Genomic DNA, 21,264 nt, shown 5'->3' on the forward strand with positions numbered 1-21,264 from the left:
TACTATAGCAAACAGTACTATTAATACACAATATTGAAGTAAAGCAAAAAAAATTCAAAGAATCATGGTGTCAAAATATAATTTAAACAACATTCCTGATTATTTTAGAGTCCACATAAGAAACAGATTGACATTATTAAATTTTATTATTTATTATTCTTAAATTTCTATCCTATCCTAATAAATTTAATTGACCTCGAACAAGGAGGACTAAAGGAAAAAACAAAGTGTGCTGCTTATATACTCTCCCATAGTGCTTAAAGCACTACCTGGGCAGTTTACAAATTAATTATGCAGGCTACACACTGCCCTCCCCCCAAAGCTGGGTACTCATTTTACCAACCTTGGAAGGATAGAAGGTTGAGTCAACCTTGAGCTAGCTACCTGGGATTGAACCCAGGATTGTGAGCACAATTTTGACTGCAGTACAGCAGTTTAACCACTGCACCACGAAGCTCCACAAGAAGGACTGTGAATTGAAACCAGAGAAATAATTGCAAAAGAATGCAAAAAGGCAATTCCTATAAAAAGAAAAGGAAAACCTAGATGAATGGTGGAAGATGAAAAGCAAAAGGTGACAAAAATGGGGTCAAAACTCTGAATTTAGTTTTTCAGCAATTGTCACGTAGAGCGAAAGAGAACTATCACAATAACCAGTGCAAAGAAAAGAGAACAAAATAGGGAAAAACAAGAGCTCTCTTCCAGAAGATACAAGAAATTAAAGGGAAATTTAAGCCTAGATTAGAGATGCAGAAGGACCAAAAAAGAAGAACATTACAGATAAAGAGTCAAGGAATGCCTTATTACTTTTGTTGTTTATTCATTTAGTAGTGTCCAACTCTTCATGACTCCATGGACCAGAGCATGTCAGGCCCTCCTGTCTTCCGCTGCCTCCTGGAGTTTCGTCAAATTCATGTGGGTAGCTTCAATGACACTGTCCAACCATCTCATCCTCTGTCATCCTCTTCTACTCTTGCCCTCACACTTTCCCAACATCAGGGGCTTTTCCAGGGAGTCTTCTCTTCTCATCAGATGGCCAAAGTATTGGAGCTTCAGCTTCAGGACCTGTCCTTCCAGTGAGCACTCAGGGTTGATTTCCTTTAGAATGGATAGGTTTGCTCTCCTTGCAGTCCAGGGGACTCTCAAGAGTCTCCTCCAGCACCACAATTCAAAAACATCAATTCTTCAGCGGTCAGCCTTCTTTATGGTCCAGCTCTCGCTTCCACACATCATAACTGGAAAAACCATAGCTTTGACTTTTGTCAGCAAGGTGATATCTCTGCTTTTTAAGATGCTGTCTACGTTTGTCATCAATTTCCTCCCAAGAAGCAGGCGTCTTTTAATTTTGTGGCTGCTGTTACCATCTGCAGTGATCATGCATCCCAAGAAAGTAAAATCTGTCACTGCCTCCATATCTTCCTCTTCTATTTGCCATGAGGTGATGGGACCAGTGGCCATCATCTAAGTTTTTTTTTATTTAAATGAATTCAAATCCTCATGGCCAGATAAACTGCATCCAAAATATTGAAGGAAATGGCTGACGAGATCTCAGAACCACTATTTATTTCTTGAAATCATGGAGAATGGGTGAAGTGCGAGATGATTGCAGGAGGGCTACCATTGTCCCTACATTTAAAAGGGACAAAAAAAGATGGAACCTGAGAACTACAAACCTTATGGCTTGGGGACGATTTTACATGTACTGTAGAGAAAATACTGTTTTTTCAATGTTTCTAATTTGCTATATTATGACACTGCTTTGAAATGTATAATTGCTTTGAATCTCTTTTGAAGTTGGCAATTGTGAGTCGGTTTGGAAAGCTGTTATAGGACAGCAGGACATCAGAAATAATTTAATAAAATAGATGTGATATTGAAAATATATTGCACATGGAATTTCTGTATTTTATATATCTGATCACATACACTATTTAGAATTCTTATATTTGAATCCAACCAAGACATATGTTTGCCATTCTGGTTTTGGTTTTTTCGGTACCTGAATGGGATTTTAGGTAAAAACAAAATAGAAGTAGTAGTGGTAGTAGTGGTAGTAGTGGTAGTAGTGGTAGTAGTAGTAGTAGTGGTAGTGGTAGTGGTAGTGGTAGTGGTGGTGGTGGTGGTGGTGGTGGTGGTGGTGGTGGTAGTGGTAGTAGTAGTAGTAGTAGTAGTAGTAGTAGTAGTAGTAGTAGTAGTAGTAGTAGTAGTATTTTACTTTTATTTAATTTTCACCTATAATGCTTGCACAGACTAACATGGCTATCTCTTCAAGAATTACAGTGGTGCCTCGCTTAACAATGTTAATTGGTTCCCAAAAAAACATCACTATGGGAAAACATCACTAAGTGAAACACCATTTCCCATAGGAATGCATTGAAAACCGGATAATCCGTTCCAATGGGAACAGATTACCGTCCTTAAGCGAAAATCACCATACGAAACATCGCTAAGTGAAACAATGTTTCCCCCATTGGAATGCATTGAAGCCTATTCAATGCATTTCAATGATTTTGACAGGTCCGTTTTCGCTATTTTTAAAGTGTCTTAAAATGTTCAAAACCTGTTTTAAATGCTTGGGATCGTTAGTGCACCTTGTAAAACCTTTGCAAACTTAATTTGCCTTTGTTTTGAGTCTTCGTTAATTTTTGGTGAATTTCCCCCCCATTGGAATGCATTGAACTGTTCAATGCATTCCAATGCATAGCTGTCAAACCTATAGTTCACTTAAAATAGCGAAAACGGACATCGCTAAGTGAAACAGGGGGACCTAAACTGTCATCGCTAAGCAAGGTCCCAAACATCGCTATGTGAAATTTCCCCATAGGGAACATTGCTAAATGGAGCGCAAAATCGCTCCAAAAACCTCATCGCTAAGCGAATATATCGTTAAACGAAGCAATCGCTAAGCGAGGCACCACTGTATGTCAATGAATGGAATTTGTTAAATTTGTGTGCAGTTAAACACATAGAGAGAGCTAAACTAACTGATTTTTTTTCGGTTGTTCTGGGTTTTTTGGGCTCTTTAACCATGCTCTGAAGGTTGTTCTTCCTGACGTTTCGCCAGTCTCTGTGGCCGGCATCTTCAGAGGACAGCAACCTCTGATGATGCTGTCCTCTGAAGATGCCGGCCACAGAGACTGGCGAAACGTCAGGAAGAACAACCTTCAGAGCACGGCCAAAGAGCCCAAAAAACCCAGAACAACCATTAGATCCCGTCCGTGAAAGCCTTCGCGAATATATTGATTTTTTTTCATTTTCTGAAGTCTACTTTCATTTATTTTTAAATGAGTACTAATTATTTTTAATCTTCACTGATTTGTTTTAAAAATAATTTATATAGACCTTATACACATAACTCCAGAAAAGTACTTAATAATCATTTTACATATACAGAAGAGAACACGGAATACAACTTGGCAGAGCTGGGACTCAGAATATCCAGTCAATTTAAGAGAACACTACTGCGAACCCTTCTTACAGGCATTTCAAAAATGTACACCAATCTGCTTACATGATTCAGGTATTCCAGAGTAACAGTAAGCAATACGTATATCCCAATTATAGAAAGTTTTATGTTATCCTTTAATATTTCATCCGAGTAGGGTGAGTCAAGGCTGAGAAAACATATTATCAGTGGTTGCCTCAAGAAATATTTTCCCCCTTTGGCAACTCTGTACTAGTTCAAAACACAGTGACACAGAATCATTTTTCTCCCACCAAGTTCTATACAAACCGAGCGGTTGCTAGATTACTCTTCCTTTCTCTGTGTTACTAATCCCTGAGGCAAGCCCTAAGTATTACGGGCAACAAGAGGATGAGAAGAGTTTAAAATGTCACTTCTATTTTCAATGTTATAATAAATGGAAGTCTCAAGTACACCAGTTTTCCAAGCCCTGAGCTAAAGAAAGGTTCATTCACTCTAACAGGGTCCCTTGCCTAGAGTACCTAGAGGATCAGGATAAATATCTTAAGTCACCATGAAATCTACCACATATCTTCTTAACCTACACTGTCATCAAAGTTTTCTATTCTTGAGAGCTCTCAGAACAAAGATAGGTATTCCTTTCCATTACTTATGATCAAAGAAATGAAACGGCAAGTGCCAGAGGTCCAGACACCAATTATATAGTGCCAGAGTCCACAGGAGGCATGTAGTATACAACCTGGGAAACGATATTTAGGCCATGGACCAGATGACTCCTATTCTAGTCTAAAAGGATGTTTAATTTGCAGTTGGGGATGAGGTCACATGAAGCTGTCTGATGTTGGATCACCTATGGTCATGCTACTCTGGTGTTGTGTGCTCTGACTAATGGTAGCTTTCCATAATCACAGGCAAGGTATTTCCCAGATCTGTTTCTTCATGCCCTTTTCAATTGGAAATGCTGAAGGTTAGGCTTTTTTTTTTCTATGAGTCTTCAAACAGATTGAGCCAAAAATGTCATAGTAAGATGAGTACAGTGGTGCCTCGCATAACGTTTTTAATTGGTTCCAAAAAAAAAACCTTATGCGAAAAAAACTTTATGCGAAACACCATTTCCCATAGAGATGCATTGGAAACCGGTTAATCCGTTCCAATAGGCACGGATTGCCGTCCTTAAGCGAAAAAACCCATAGGAAACATCGTTAAACGATACAATGTATCCTCCATTGGAATGTATTGTAGCTGACTCAATATGTTTCAATGGCTTTGCGAAGTCAATTTTTGCAAAATTAAGTGTGTCATAAAAGGGTCAAAAATGGTTTTAAATGCTTGGATTAGCTTCTGCACCCTCTAAAACGGATGCAAAAGTTAATTTGGCTTTGATCTGACTTTTCGTTAATTAATGGTGAATTTTTTTCCCCCAACTTTTGACAGCTGTCAAAATGTGACAGCTCCATTATTTCCTATGGGGGAAGAAAAAATTCACAAAAAATTAATGAAGACTCAGCAACTGTTCTAAATTCTTGGGTTCGTTAGAGGACCCCCTAAGTTGTGTGCAAACCTGATTTGGCTTTGATCTGAACGTTCGTTAATTTTTTGTAAATTGTTTTCTCCCCCATAGGAAAGCATGGAGCTGTCAGATTTTGACAGGTCCATTGGTTCCTATGGGCCAAAAAACAAAAATTCACAAAAAATTAACGAAAAGTCAGATCAAAGCCAAATCAGGTTTGCACATGTCTTAAGGGGTCCTCTAACGAATCCAAGCATTTAGAACCGTTTTTGACCCTTCTAAGACACTTTTTTAATTGAAAAAAAAACATCGTTAAGTAAAGCAGGGGACCTAAAACAAAAAACGTTAAGCGAAGCATGGTCCCAAAAACGCTATGCGAAAATCGCCCATAGGGAAAAACGTTATACGAAGCACAATCTGACTCTGAAAAAATAAACGTTAAGCAAAAAAAACGTTAAACGAAGCAAACGTTATGCGAGGCACCACTGTATTTATGAGTAATCAGGAACAAGAAGTGATACCAACACACTGGGCCATTTAAACATTCACAAAATAATTATGGCGGCAATAATATGAATATTTTCAAGGAGAAGAATTGTTTTATTTATAATTGATTATTTGTTCTGCTGTAGCTTGATTTTATTGTATTGTTTTTATTATGTGTGTGAAAAAAAAACGGAAAATTGAAGGAACATGGAACATAGAATTCCTTCTAGAAAATTCAGGCTTCTCTGTCAGTGCCTGGAAACAGCTGGCTGGGAATGTGGAGTGCAGTGTCTGCACAGGAAGGAGGGAAGGTAAACTTACTGTTTACCTTTTTTTAGTAAGGTTTTCAAGGCCAAGTCGGCTTGTTCCCCAGTACTGTGTGCTAATTGGAAAATGACTCTCCAAGGCTCACCCAGAGAGGGGTTCGCTGAACTCAGTATTCTGTCAGAATATGATTGTAATTCTGCTACATTAAAGGTCTCTGGGAAAGAAAGTGGATGGCATATATATTTTTTAAAATGAGAAGTATTTAGCACTGAGTATCTTTCCTTCACAGATGAAGAACCATTATCCAAAGGGCTTCTCCCTTCATTATAATAAATGAAATGATATAGAATTGTTAATTTTATGTTCCAGCGGTTTTATAAATAGCTTTTAAAAAGCACTCGTATTGTCTGCTCATATTTAAGTTTTAAGTGATATGGCTTAATTTAAAGATCCCCTATACAGTGTATCTGCATTTTGGAGATGCCATATTATCAGCACAGACGTGGGGAGATAAATGTATGCCTGCTATAATCTTTCCCATCAATTTTCTCCCTAGACATTAACTGGGGGGGGGGGGGGGAATGAAAGAATTTAAGAATACCAAAGAGATTAATTTTCCCTTTGAAATGCAAAGTGCAATCCTAGGAATGTTAACATGAAGTTAAGCTCTTAAGGGCTGTTTTGGGTTTACACTAGATAAGTGCATATAAGATTCCCATCCTTATCTTCAGCTCTTGACAGCATATCCACTTCAGGAAATCCTGACAACCACAGTTTTCTGCCATCTCCATGATTCAAACTGCTGTATCCTATTCACTTTCTTTCTTAATAAATCTTCCATGCTGGAGCTGAAAAGGAACTAAAGGAATGATCTGAAAATACTGATCTTAACTTGTACCTGACTGAGTGGGAAAATATTCATCAGGAAACATACTGCCTGTGTTTATAATTATCTGTTTAAAATACAGATTTGTCTTAATAGTGCTCAGCTCTGTTCTGAATCCCCACCCAATCTCCAAGTTCTTCGAATGTAAAACACAACTAAACATGTACAGTCAGCATTTGGCAAACCAGGTCCCCAAAAACTTACAGATGTGCTATACTACTCTTGTAACTCTCACTGGCATAAATCCATACAAACTACAAAGATAGATGTTTTCCTAGGTAAACAGGTTTAAGTTCCTTAATATTACACCAAGCCATTACTGTCAATTTTGCTGATTCTTGTGAAATTCATGGTCAAAATCACCCCAATGACAAAACATTTTTGACATGTAATTTGTCTAACTAAATTAACTGTCTCAACATTTGTTTCTTGAAAATGTTTACCTTCTCTGCTCTTCTCCATGTTCTCCTGAAGGAACAGTCAGGCATTCATCCATGTGACCATGTAATAATCTCAACACATCACCTCCTATCAGATAACCTATAGTAAAGAGAAATGGTAAGCAGTGAATGTTTTGGGATAAATCCAAACTCAGTATCCAGAGGTATCTGCTGGGGACACTTTGGATGGTAAGTTAGGATTCAGAGAAACAACTGTGTTAACAAAACAAAGGCACTGTCTGCAATAAAACTGAGCTTGTAACTGAAGTGAACTTGATATGGAGTTCAAGGCAAGGAAGTCTGGAGTTCATCCATAGCCATTTAGTCACACATATGAACTATGTAGAAAGGAGATGACAGCAACTGATTCACACTTGCTTTCATATTTTTGGCCAAAATTGGATTTCTGCAGGAATGGCTTGATCACTGCCTACCAGAAAGAGGGACCACCCCATCTCTCAAAACAGAATTTACGATTACCTGAACTCAGCAGAATATTCCATTCTTACTAGATGAAGTTAGTCAAGATAAACAAATGTACATGTGGCTGGTTGAGCATGACCATGCAGACTCCTAAATGTCTCCAGACCACCCAAGCTTTAAAACACACACATACACACACATGCACACGTGCACACACACACACACACGCACATGCATGCATGCGCACGCACACGCACACACGCACACAGAAAAGAACCTGGCTCCCAAAATGCAAACTGTGACACCAAGGGCCTCCAGAGCAGCACAATCTGCATTTTGAGACCCAAAATTCTTGCCGGGAGGGGGAAGGGTAAGTACTTGTTATTCAACACAAGTGACTGCAATTGGTATCATAACCCTTTGAAGTCAACAATCTCAAGTGCTTAAATTGCAGAAGATTTTATAAATTAGCTGTCTATAGTAAGCACAGTCTTCCAGAAGATGCATGAAAAATGCCTAACAAACCAATGCAACATATCATTTATTTATTTAGGTAAATGTCAATTATCAGGACAGCATTCTGTTGGTGATCAGCATTCTGATGGTGAAACATTCATCAGTGTTTCAAAGATTGTTCTACAGATTGTAACAAAGAGGACAGGATATTCCTCATCCCCCATGCAATTACTATCTGTCTCACAAAACAGTATTAGAGGCAATAGTAAAACTATACAGTCCAGTACATGTATGAAGCCTCATTCATATAAGACTTATATTCCTCCACCCATCTCAAATATGATTAGACAAAATGTATTAGTAATATCTGTTGCCTTTTATTTCAATTTGATATGGACTAGTGGTATGTATGTATTTATTTCTTATTTAAAATATTTCTACTCTGCCTCTCTCCTTGAAAAGGATTCAAGGCAGCTTACAAACAATGAAAGACAATATTTAAAGTTGAAAACAATGAGTATACATCAGTAGTTAACATCATTAAAAGACAATATTTAAAACTATGAATAAGGAGGCATCTTACAACATTAACAGACAATATGAAAACAAAGATCAATTGTCACTCTGAGAAATGGAAAACACAAAAATGGAAAACATAGGTAGTACTAAAAATCCAGTCAAAGCAATAATGTATAACAGTCTTATCTAAAAACCACACACAGTAGTTGGTTACTGAGGGAAGGCTTGTCTGAAGAGAAAGGTCTTTGCCTGCTTGCAGAAGAAAAACAAAGATGGGGCCAGTCTGGCCTCCTGTGGGAGAGAGTTCCAAAGTCTGGGTGTGGCAAGGAAGAATGCGCTCTCTGGTGTCCCCATCAGATGCACCTGTGAAGGTGGTGGCACTAAGAGAAAGAGCTCTCTTGACTATCTTAACACCCAAGAAACTCATAATGGGAGATACAGTCTTTGAGATAGCTTGTTAGAGTTTTGCTATTGTGATGCAGCTAGAATTTATTAAGAAAAATAGATGTGTGGTAAAGGTGAAGCACAGCAGGTGCAATTAATGAGGAAAAAGTGAAGAGTCATGCTGTTTAAGCAGATGATACAAGAAGCCAATGTAATGTCATTTGCCGTTGGCTATTATGAATATAGGTTTGTATGGATACATGTACAATTTGGTTCAGTTTGAGAGCCTATGCTATACTGAACTCAACTGCTCTGAGAGCTCATTTACTCAGACACAGGGATGCTGCTGGTTTGTTTATTTGTATTTGTATATTTCTAAATAGACTTTGGTGATAGGAACTTTGTTATCTGAGTCTTTGTTCCACTAGAACTGGAGAAACTATGCACTCTGCCATTTCCTTGACATATCTTAATACCCGAGATAGCTCATAATGGGAGATACAGTCTTTGAGATAGCTTGGACCCAGATCAATAAGGGCTTTATAAGTTAAAACCAGCTCTTTAAATTGTGCCCAGTAACTGATTGGCAGTGGCAGCCAGTGGAGCTGCTGTAATGGGCGGGGGGGGATGTGATCCCTGTAACCAGCCTTTGTCAGCAATCTGGCTGCTGCATTTTGAACCATTGAAGATAGAACACATTACAATAATCCAGCTGGGAAGTAACTAGGGCATGTGTAACAATAGCCAGATCAGAAAAATGGACATAACTATCACAGTAGTTTTAATAGTGCAAATACATTCCTGGCCACCGCCAAGACCTGAGCGTCCAGTCTCAGGGATGAATCAAGGAGCACCCCCAAGCTACACACCTGTTTGTTCAATAGGACTGTAGTCCCATCCAGTACCAACTGCACCCCTATTCCTTGATCTGCCTTTTGACTGATCAGGAACACCTGTATTTTGTCTGGATTAAGTTTCAATTTATTCACCCTCATCCAGTCTATTACTGAGACCAAACAGTGATCTAGAGCCAAAGTAGATTTCTCAGATTTAGGTGTCAATGAGAGGTAGAGTTGGGTGTCATCTGCATACTGGTGACACCAAATCCCAAAATTTTGAATAATCTCTCCCAGTGGCTTCATATAGATTTTAAATAACATAGGAGACAAAACATAACCCTGAGGGCCTCCACAGGTCAGCAGCCGGGGTTTTGAACAGGAGTCGCCCAGCAACATCTTCTAAATTCTCTCCTCCAAGAAGTCCTGGAGCCACCATAAAACAGTGCCCCCAAGTCTCATTCCAGAGAGACAGGTCAGGAGGATACTGTGGCTGATACCATCAAAAGCCACTGGGAGGTCCAGCAAAACTAACAGGGACACAGATCCCCTATCTGGTTCTTCTCACTGGTCACCTACCAAGGTGACCAAAGCTGTCTCTGTCCCATAACCAGGCCTGAAGCCCAACTGAAATGAGACATAAACTGCATCTTGCCATGTACTTTTGGACTTTAAGCTTTGGACTTTAAGTTCTTCACACTGGTACAAACCTAATGAAGTGGTGTTTTGATCCACGAAAGCTTGTTTATTGCATGATGTTTTTTTTAGTGGTTTATAAAGGTATTGCCTATTTTTGAATTTTCTACAAAATGGTTTTCTTGTTGTTTGCATTCCCAAATTTCAATTGTTCAGGTGATGTTTCCACTCTGTCTTTGTCAGTCAGAAAGTTTTTTTCCCAATTATTAGTAATGCACATTCATGCTGCTATTAATAAATGTACTTCTAATTCCATATCTGTTACTACTTTTTTACATAACAAAACAGTATTATTAATGGATCACCTGGTAAAATGTAACCCTTAATGTTTCCAATTTTTACCAAAATAAAAACCCAAGATTTTCTTATTAACTGACAAGACTAGAATATATGGTAAACATCTGCACCCACTACACTGCATCTCCAATGATTATCTGAAATATCTGTGGAGTCAAATACCATCTACACTGCAACCTGCAATAACACTTCCTTTAAATTAGCCACAGTTTCCAAAATCAGGCTCATTGAGACGCTTACCACCAGTATCACCAATTCCTTTCCACTCGTGTAACTATGCAAGAGAATTTTGGCTAATGTGATGGAAGGTCTATATTCACAAACCCATTTATAATTACCTATACATTCAAAAAGTCAAATTCCTATTTAGTCTGAAATTTATTAAAGGTTTCTTCTCGTTTCCATAACAGTTTACATAAGATTCTCAATAGAAAACATGCATTTCTAAAACTTTTTTTTCAAATTCTTTGTTGTCTCCAACAAACTGTATTTCCAGAGTAAATGGTTAACCATATGATGTACCTGCAGATATCAAAAACAAAGATATTTGATGATCGGGTTGCATCTCAGAGCCCAGTCACCAATGACAATAATAATTACTGTTGAATCAGGTTTTGCTTTTTAAAAAAATCAATTTAAATTTTGGTGAACACATGAGGTGTTTGCACACAGAGAGTACTGTGACAAAGGATAGTGTTCTTTTGAGTGGGAGCATGTTTTTCTACCTGCACCAAAGGGCTTTTTATTTTAAGGCAGATGTGGAATTGTTTCATTGAAATTGATTCCACATATGTGAACACCTGCAGTCTGTGTTATTTTTTAAATTCCTGCTATCTGATACAGTGCTGTACCAGACAGCAATAACTAAAATAAATAAATAAATAAATAAATAAATAAATAAATAAATAAATAAATAAATGCATTTGTCTTTTCAAAGCCCCAGTCAGTTGACCTGCAAGCAGGACACTGCAAGAAACTGCTGCTTAAAGTTGGCTTTTTCCCAGCATCCAGCCTCTTGTTTGAGCTATTGAGGAAGGGGCAGGCTGGCTGGTCTTGCATGCAGAGGATGCAGAGCCCGCTGGGACACAGGACAGGCAGCCACCAGCACAGCAAGAGCAGAAAGAGGAGGAGGAAGAGGACGCCAGTTTCAGCCCATGCATCTCTCTTTCACCTTGACTTTGTCAGTGAGAATGCACACACTGACACAAAAGTCACAGGAATGCCATGTAACTTTAAACTTATTTCAAAAACAACTATCCCTCTCCTGATTTATTTCATTAGTGGGACAGGGCTCTGAGAATATGTGTTCACTACGCAGTTCTTATGAAGCTTTCCTACTATTGTCATTTCTTCTTTTTCCCACAGCCTGATATTAACTAGTAGACCCTGATGTATTATATACTGCCCTACATGGGGGATAGACCTGGACTAAATTTACAGTGGTGCCGCACTTGACGATTACCTCATTAGATGAGGAAATTGCTTAACGATGTGTTTTTTGCAACCGCAAAACGATGTTTAGATAGGGAAAATTCACTTTACGATGATCAGTTCCCTGCTTCGGGAACCAATTTTTCGCTTTATGACGATCAGAAAACAGCTGATTGTTGGGTTTCAAAATGGCCACCCACTGTTTAAAATGGCTCCCCGCCGTATTTAGGAAGCCTTTTTCACAAGACAGGCACTGGAAAATGGCCGCCCTATGGAGGATGTTCACTGGACGCTGAGGTATTTCGCCCATTGGAATGCACTGAACGAGTTTTCAATGCATTTCAATGGCTTTTTCACTTTGCTTGACGAGGATTTTGTTCTACAGCAATTTTGCTGGAACGGATTATCCTCGTCAAGCGAGGCACCACTGTACTTTCCAAATTTGTCAATTTTTTAAAAAAAGATAATTAAGGTATAATTCTTCCCAATTGATTTAATTCTTCTTTACCACAATTCCACAGAATATTTCAAACCTTTGGGCCAAATTGTCTGAAATATACAATTTATAGATTACTAAATTAACCTTTTGTAGTAGACTCAAAACACTTTCACTTCCAGAATATGCATGAAAATGTACCCTACAGGCCAATGCAATAAAAACACATGGCTTCATTAATACATATTCACTTGTACTATGGAGAAGGTACATTAATTTAAGCAACCATTAAATAAAACAGAAATTTGTGAGACTTACAGGAAGACATTGTATTATTACAAAGGCATGCTAAGTATATAGGTGTTATTTGTTAACACAAAGAAGTGAAGCTTCGTACTACAAACTGACATAAAAGATAGAAGACTGTCTTAATCGTAGTTAACCAAATACAGGATTTGATATACTTAACTCCAATATTTATTAAATATCCATTTAACTCCTTAACTGGAATCAAGAATTCATGGTTGCCTGACATATTTTCACACACATTAAATCAGATAGACGACCGCATCAATAATCAGCAACCCAGGACTCTCACATCATGTAAAAAAGTAGGCACTGAGGACAAGAACTGAATGTTTTGAGAGTGGATGACAAAAAATACATCAGAAAATTAAAAAGGCAAAATAGCCCCCTGTTTTTCACTCTCTTTCTTTCTTACATTGTATATTAGAAAATCAGCTCCAAAAATCTCTGAGAAAGGCCAATTTGATCACGTGTCATCACCATCTGTCTCATTTTCCTCTTCGACATTAGTAGAATAACATTAAGTCCTGAATATATTTCTTCAACAGCATAATTATCTGCTAGCTAAAGCTCTTATTAATAGCAGTGATGATAAGAGGGAAATAATTGTATTTTAATTGTATTTTAATCATTTTATTTTTATTGTATTGAATTTTAATTATTGTAAGCCGCCCAGAGACCTCTGGGTAGAGTGGGCGGCATATAAATTAAATATAAATAAATAATAAATAGCTATCCAACAGTATTATTATTATTATTTTATTAGTATTACCTTGAGCTACTTCACTTCCTGAACTGATTGGGGCAACACTCCAGAGTGTTTGCTGGAAGGCTGCATCAACACGCAAGCTGCCATTGCCATATGATAAGTGCTGCAACCATCAGAAAAAAAACAGAGAAAGCACATTGTTATAGAACAAGAACATAAAATATGCATCCTGAATTTACTTTTAGTCACCCTGTTGTAGTCTTAACAAACACATGAATTCTACTGTTCAAATGATCGGTTTAAGATCTATCCACCATTCATGTTTCTCACGCCTTAGTTAAGTATTTAGTATTAAAATACATAGTAACTGACTTGGGAGCCATGGCCCTGAACAGAACCAGCAGTTTAAAAAAAAATCAACACAGACAAATAAGCAACACAGAATTAATTCCAAACAAGTTCATTCTGTTCTGAATAATTCAGCAAAAGTCTCTCAAACTCTTGAGCCTGCTATAAGAGTACAGAATTGTCACCGACTGTAATTAAAAAAAAGAAAAAGCAGAACCAGTACATCAGTAGTTACACAGTGGATCTCTAGTTCCTTGAAAGGTGCTCTAAAATAGATCTGTGCTAAAATTCTCACCCATGACAATTTAAATCGCTCACACACAGTGTGCTGAAAATAAATTACTTTCAAAAAAGAATTTCAGTGAAGGAGAGGTACTGAAGAAATTCTCATGAATGAGGTTCAGAATTCATATGCCTGTGTCACCTATGAGGTAGCAGAAGTGTTTCTGTGCCTTGTGCTGCAATCAGTGGCAACTACCAGAAACACAAGGCTACTTTGTAGAATTATTTCCCAATTTTATACCCCATTTTGGAGGGGCTCCCTTCCCACCACCATCGCTACAATGCCCCAGAAATGATGTCACATACAAGACATTGTGGAGGAAACAAAATGATGGCCAGTCTGCCTATACAGTTCCCATTCTGCAAAAAAAGAAAAAAGTTCTAATAAACTATTGAAAATTATCAGCCCAGACTGTAAGAAATTGTTGGAGAATTTTTCTTCCCTTAAACAAATTCAGTCTAACAGGTCTCCTCGCCCTGCCGCTCATTAACAGGCAGTGCAGTCCATCCTCCAATCATTTTTTGCTTCTAGGTAACCAAGACATGTCCTAGTCATCTTCAAAGGATGGGAAGGAACTCTTCCATGAAAAGCAGATTGTTGTCTTGTGGTTGACATGGTTTTTGTCTTTCCTGGGGCACTCACCAATTGTGTGGCCACTCTGGGCTGTGGCGTTTTGCAGCTTGGTTCCAAATGTGTTGTGCAGATATGTAGACATTGATGATGATGATGATGATGATGATGATGATGATGATGATGATGATGATGATGATGATGATGATGATTATTATTATTATTATTATTATTATTATTATTATTATTATTATTATTATTATTATTATTATTATTATTATTATTATTCATCTTTGGACTGCAGAGTTGGAAGGGACCCTACAGATCACCGAGTCCGGCCTGTCAAGGAGACACAGTGGAGAACCAAACTCCCAACCTCTGACTCCAGAGCCAGAGACCAAAACCAGTGAGTTATCCAACAGTTCAGTTATGTTTTCTCTATCACCTCAATTGTTAGCCTATTCACTCATTCTTACAAATCATCTGGCTGGTGGGATACAGAAATGAAGAAAAGAGGGTGAATGTATTAGGGTCATATGACTGTCTTAAGACCATGCCTCATGAATGTGGGCTATACTGTTCAAAGTGGGTTTAATCCATTTCACCTTGGAGCCACATCCCTCTCTCCATCCTAGTAATTTACTCTGGTTGCTTTGTGTACAAGTGTACACTGGATTTTAAAAAAGCCAATTTTAATAAAATCAGAAGAAGGATGAGTATAGTCCCATCGCAGAAGATCCTAACAAGAAAAGAAATTCAAGATGAGCAAGCATTTCTGAAAAATAAATTCTAAAGGCAGGACTACAACAATTCCAACAAGAAAAAATGGTGGAGGGTAGCAAAGAAAACCAATGTGGCTTCACAAAAAGCTCAGAGAGGACCCGAAGACAAAAAAGGGACACATGTAGGAAATGGAAGTAAAGCTAGGCCACAACGGAGGAGTACAGACAGGTAGTAAAGAGTTACAGTGATGGCATTAGCAAGGCAAAAAGCCAAGAATGAGCTGAAGTTAATAGGAGCTATATTAAAACTAACAAAAAAGCAATCTTGAGGTACACGCGTAGCATAAGACAGAGAAAAGAGTGATTAACCTACTCAGTGGGATGGAAAATGGCAACAGGTGACTAATAAGAAGCAAAAGTGCTCAATTTTTACTTCAGTTTTCATGTATGTGTGTGCGTGTGTGTGTGTGTATGTATGTATGTATGTATGTATGTATGTATGTATGCATGCATGCATGCATGCATGCATGCATGCATGCATTCCACCCATCTGGACGAGACCACTCTGGGCAATGTACAACATATAAATATCACAAAAATTAGAAATAATAAAATACAAACAAGCAATAAACTCAAAACATAAAAATACATTACAATAAACCATTTTAAAATATAAAAAAAATTAAAACATTTAATACAGCGGACAATATACAGACACGTTAATTAGATTCAGCAGAGCTTGCAGGTTATGGTGTTTTTAATGCCTGCCTAAATAACCAGGTTTTTAGTGACTTTTTAAATACTGTCAGCAAAGAGACCAAGCGAATTACAGGTAGAGCTAATTCCACAGCTGAGGAGAAACCACCAAGAAAGCCTGGTTTCTTGTCTTCTCCCTCCGGGTTTCTCTCAGGGTTAGCATCCTTAGCTGGCCTACTTTGGATGTTTTTGTATGATGGGCAGATCTTGTTGGAAGTAGGCATTCTGCCAGGTAGTGAGGTCTCAAACCATTTAGGGCTTTATAAGTTAAAACCACCACCTTGAAGCTGGCACAGAAACAGACAGGTAACCAGGGTAAGGTGGTCAGAAATTGAGTGATATGTTGATATTTACTCAATAGTCTGGCCGCCGTGTTCTAGACCTGTTGAAGTTTCCATGAGAGTCTCATAGGTAGCCCCACACAGAGAGTGTTGCAGTAGTCTAACCCTGAGATAACCAGTGCATGGACCAACATGGTGAGAGACCTGGTCTTAAGATAGGGACACAGGTGAGCAATCCATCTCAGATGGAAATAGGTGAAGCGGACCACAGACACTATCTGAGACTCCATTGATAGCATTGGGTCCAGAAGTATGCCCAAATTATGAACCTCATCTTTAGTGGAGAGACTATCACCACCCCAAAGAGAGGAAGGCACCCTGTGGCATAACCCCCACATCATGCCTGTCCATCATGTGAAGGGCAGGAGCCTATGAAAGGACAGGAGGGGCAGAACAAAAAGGATAGTTAGACAGTTAGTTAGACCGTTAGAGAGGGGAGTTGGAGAAAAGAGAGGTTTTGGAGATAGAGAATTGAGGAGAGAGAGTTAGGAGATTGAATTGAGAAAGTTACAACAGAGATTAAAAAGTTGGAATGCTAGAAATAATAGGAAAGAGTTCAAATGCATAGAGAATAAATAGACAGTCAGAGAATATTGTACCAGTGAAGAAATACACATACAAGCCAATGTAAAAGCAAACGATAATTAATGAATAATTGTAAACATCTGTGATTTACTCCTGTGATTTGCATGACATCTATAAAATCAATAAATCTGTTGAATTGGCAGCACGTGTCTAAGATCTACCGTATTTTTTGCACCATAAGACGCACTTTTTCTCCCAAAAAAACTGGGGGGAAAAGTGCATGCGTCTTATGGAGCAAATACTGTCCCCTCCATGCCACCATCGGTGGCTTCCCAGGCCTCCGGAGGCCTCAGCAGGCCCCGTGGGGGCCTCCCCCGCCACCATTGCTGGCTTCCCAGGCCTCCGGAGGCCTCAGCAGGCCCCGTGGGTGCCTCCCCCCCGCCACCTTTGCTGGTTTCCCAGGCCTCCGGAGGCCTCAGCAGGCCCCATGGGGGCCTCTCCCAGCCACCATCGCTTGCTTCCCAGGCCTCTGGAGGCCTCAGCAGGCCCCGTGGGTGCCTCCCCCCGCCACCTTCGCTGGCTTCCCAGGCCTCCGGAGGCCTCAGCAGGCCCCGTGGGGGCCTCTCCCAGCCACCATTGCTGGCTTCCCAGGCCTCCGGAGGCCTCAGCAGGCCCCGTGGGTGCCTCCCCCCCGCCACCTTAGCTGGTTTCCCAGGCCTCCGGAGGCCTCAGCAAGCCCCGTGGGTGCCTCCCCCCGCCACCTTCGCTGGCTTCCCAGGCCTCCGGAGGCCTCAGCAGGCCCCATGGGGGCCTCTCCCAGCCACCATTGCTGGCTTCCCAGGCCTCCGGAGGCCTCAGCAGGCCCCGTGGGTGCCTCCCCCCCGCCACCTTAGCTGGTTTCCCAGGCCTCCGGAGGCCTCAGCAGGCCCCGTGGGTGCCTCCCCCCGCCACCTTCGCTGGCTTCCCAGGCCTCCGGAGGCCTCAGCAGGCCCCATGGGGGCCTCTCCCAGCCACCATCGCTTGCTTCCCAGGCCTCCGGAGGCCTCAGCAGGCCCCGTGGGTGCCTCCCCCCGCCACCTTCGCTGGCTTCCCAGGCCTCCGGAGGCCTCAGCAGGCCCCATGGGGGCCTCTCCCAGCCACCATCGCTTGCTTCCCAGGCCTCCGGAGGACTCAGCAGGCCCCGTGGGGGCCTCTCCCAGCCACCATCGCTGGCTTCCCAGGCCTCCGGAGGCCTCAGCAGGCCCCGTGGGTGCCTCCCCCCGCCACCTTAGCTGGTTTCCCAGGCCTCCGGAGGCCTCAGCAGGCCCCGTTGGTGCCTCCCCCCCGCCACCTTTGCTGGCTTCCCAGGCCTCCGGAGGCCTCAGCAGGCCCCATGGGGAGTCCCCCACCACCACCATTGCTGGCTTCTGAGGACCTCCAGGAGGCTTTTGACTGGTAAGGTGCTGCTTTTTACTTTTTAAAAAATGTTCTGCGTGGGAATTGGAGGGTAGATTTGGGCTGGGAGTATGTTTCTATGTTGCTTTGTGTTTTGGTGATTTTTTTGCAGTCCCAGCATGGGACTTGCTCTGTTTATTTATTTTTACTTTATTTTTTGGTATTTAAAAATTAGTTGCTGCTTTTTACTTTTTTAAAAAATGTTCTGCGTGGGAATTGGAGGGTAGATTTGGGCTGGGAGTATGTTTCTATGCTGCTTTGTGTTTTGGTGATTTTTTTGCAGTCCCAGCATGGGACTTGCTCTGTTTATTTATTTTTACTTTATTTTTTGGTATTTAAAAATTAGTTGCTGCTTTTTACTTTTTAAAAAAATGTTCTGCGTGGGAATTGGAGGGTAGATTTGGGCTGGGAGTATGTTTCTATGTTGATTTGTGTTTTGGTGATTTTTTTGCAGTCCCAGCATGGGACCTGCTCTGTTTATTTATTTTTACTTTATTTTTTGGTATTTAAAAATTAGTTGCTGCTTTTTACTTTTTTAAAAATGTTCTGCGTGAGAATTGGAGGGTAGATTTGGGCTGGGAGTATGTTTCTATGTTGATTTGTGTTTTGGTGATTTTTTTGCAGTCCCAGCATGGGACCTGCTCTGTTTATTTATTTTTACTTTATTTTTTGGTATTTAAACATTAGTTGCTGCTTTTTACTTTTTTAAAAATGTTCTGGGTGGGTTTTGGAGGGTAGATTTGGGCTGGGGGTATGTTTCTATGTTGCTTTGTGTTTTGGTGATTTTTTTGCAGTCCCAGCATGGGACCTGCTCTGTTTATTTATTTTTACTTTATTTTTTGGTATTTAAACATTAGTTGCTGCTTTTTACTTTTTTAAAAATGTTCTGGGTGGGTTTTGGAGGGTAGATTTGGGCTGGGGGTATGTTTCTATGTTGCTTTGTGTTTTGGTGATTTTTTTGCAGTCCCAGCATGGGACTTGTTCTGTTTATTTATTTTTACTTCATTTTTTGGTATTTAATTTTTAAATATTAAATAAATTAAATAATTTTAATTTTTACTTTTTAAAAAATGTTCTGGGTGGGTTTTGGAGGGTAGATTTGGGATGGGATGCATGTTTCTATGTTGCTTTGTTTTTTGGTTATTTTTTTTGGCAGTCCCAGTGTGGGACTTGCTCTGTTTATATATTTTTATTTTATTTTAATTTTCAGTATTTAAAAATTAAGTGCGTCTTAACGTCCGGTGCGTCTTATGGAGCGAAAAATACGGTATTTGGTATTGAGGGAATAATAACTGATGGCAGCGTGATGTGAGGAAACGCATCCAGAGGGTGGATTTGGGATTAAAGAAAATAAACCAAGGACACGGGGTGTACGTCACACACCCAATCTGCAGACAGGCAGGGCACCCACCCAAAAGACCTCCATCTTGTCTAGGTTCAGCCTCTATCTGTTGGCCCACATCCACTCCAATACTGCATCCAGGCAGTGCTCAAGGCACAGGATGGCATCTACTGCAGATGGGTGGAAGAAGAGATAGAGCTGCGTGTCATCAGCATATTGGTGACACACCACTTTGAATCTCCCAATGACCTCCCCTGGTGGCCTCATATACATATTAAACAGCAACGTTTTCCCCCCAAAGTCTATGATACTCCAGGCAAATGTGAAGTACGAAAGGCCAGGATTGCAGATAAAGATTGATACACAAAAAGTCAAAGAGTACCTTATTACTTTGAATAAATTCAGATCTCCAGGGCCTGATGTACTGCACCCAAGACTATTGAAACAAATGGCTGAAGAACTCTCAGAATCACTGTCACGTCCACTCAGTGTCCCTTGCTTGTTCTCCCCAAACATTCGGGTCCACCGTCTGGATGCATTTCCTCTTTTTACGCTGCCACCAGTGGATCTAGTCCACACTATACCCAATATATGTATCTCAGATGCGTGCTGCCAATACAACAGGTTTATTGATCTTTTAGTTGGTAAATCACAGATGTAAATCACAGATGTTCTATTATTACTGTTTAACATTTCTCATTAAAGTACTTGGATCTGATTACACGTTTGCTTGCATATACTTATTCACAATAACCACTTCAACAATACTCTTTGACTATCTATCTATTCACTATTCCTTCTAACTCTTTCCTATTCTCTTTAACACTTCAACTTTCCAAGCTCTGTCTTAACTCTCTCAATTCAATCTCCTCCCTCTCCCCCTTCAAGCTCACTCCCCCTTTCTCTCTAGCGGTCTGTCACTCGAACTCCGCCTTCCTGTCCTCCCATAGACTCCTGTACATGAGCTCCATATGATGGACAGGAGTGACATGGGGATTCCACCACAATCACTGTCTATTATTTCATTGAAATCATGGAGGATGGGTGAAGTGAAAAGGGAAAATAAGGAAGAATCTGGAAACTACAGACAAGTCATCAATCCCAGAGAAAATTCAGATTTTAAAGCAATGCAGTAATAAGTAGAAGCCAACATGGATTTGCCAAGAACAAATCCTGTCAGACTAATCTTATTTCATTTTTTGATAGGCTAACCTCCCTGGTAGATGGTGGGAATGCTATAGACATCATATACTTTGACTTTAGCAAAGCCTTGGGCAAAGTGCCCCATGATATTCTTATTAGCAAGCTAACTAGGTGTGGACTGGATAAGACAACTGTCAGGTAAATGCACAGTGGACTATAGAATCATATTCAGAGGGTGATGATTAATGGCTCCTTCTCAAACCGAGAGGAGGAAACAAGTGGGGTACCCCCAGG

The 21,264-nt window shown here is 40.1% G+C and overlaps 1 protein-coding gene across 2 annotated transcripts in view; it reads right to left on the reverse strand.

Moving 5' to 3' along the window:
* Positions 1-21,264, reverse strand: part of RYR2 (ryanodine receptor 2) — a 390,793-nt gene that overhangs the window by 230,988 nt on the left and 138,541 nt on the right. For both annotated transcript variants that reach the window (XM_078383124.1, XM_078383125.1), the window contains exons 9-10: positions 13,570-13,669; positions 7,017-7,113 (exon numbers count right to left, since the gene is read on the reverse strand). In XM_078383124.1, coding sequence (XP_078239250.1) covers positions 7,017-7,113; positions 13,570-13,669 — 197 coding nt within the window. The remainder of the gene's footprint in view (positions 1-7,016; positions 7,114-13,569; positions 13,670-21,264) is intronic.

This window comes from Pogona vitticeps, chromosome 1, assembly GCF_051106095.1.
Source record: "Pogona vitticeps strain Pit_001003342236 chromosome 1, PviZW2.1, whole genome shotgun sequence".
NCBI classification, from domain to species: domain Eukaryota; kingdom Metazoa; phylum Chordata; class Lepidosauria; order Squamata; family Agamidae; genus Pogona; species Pogona vitticeps.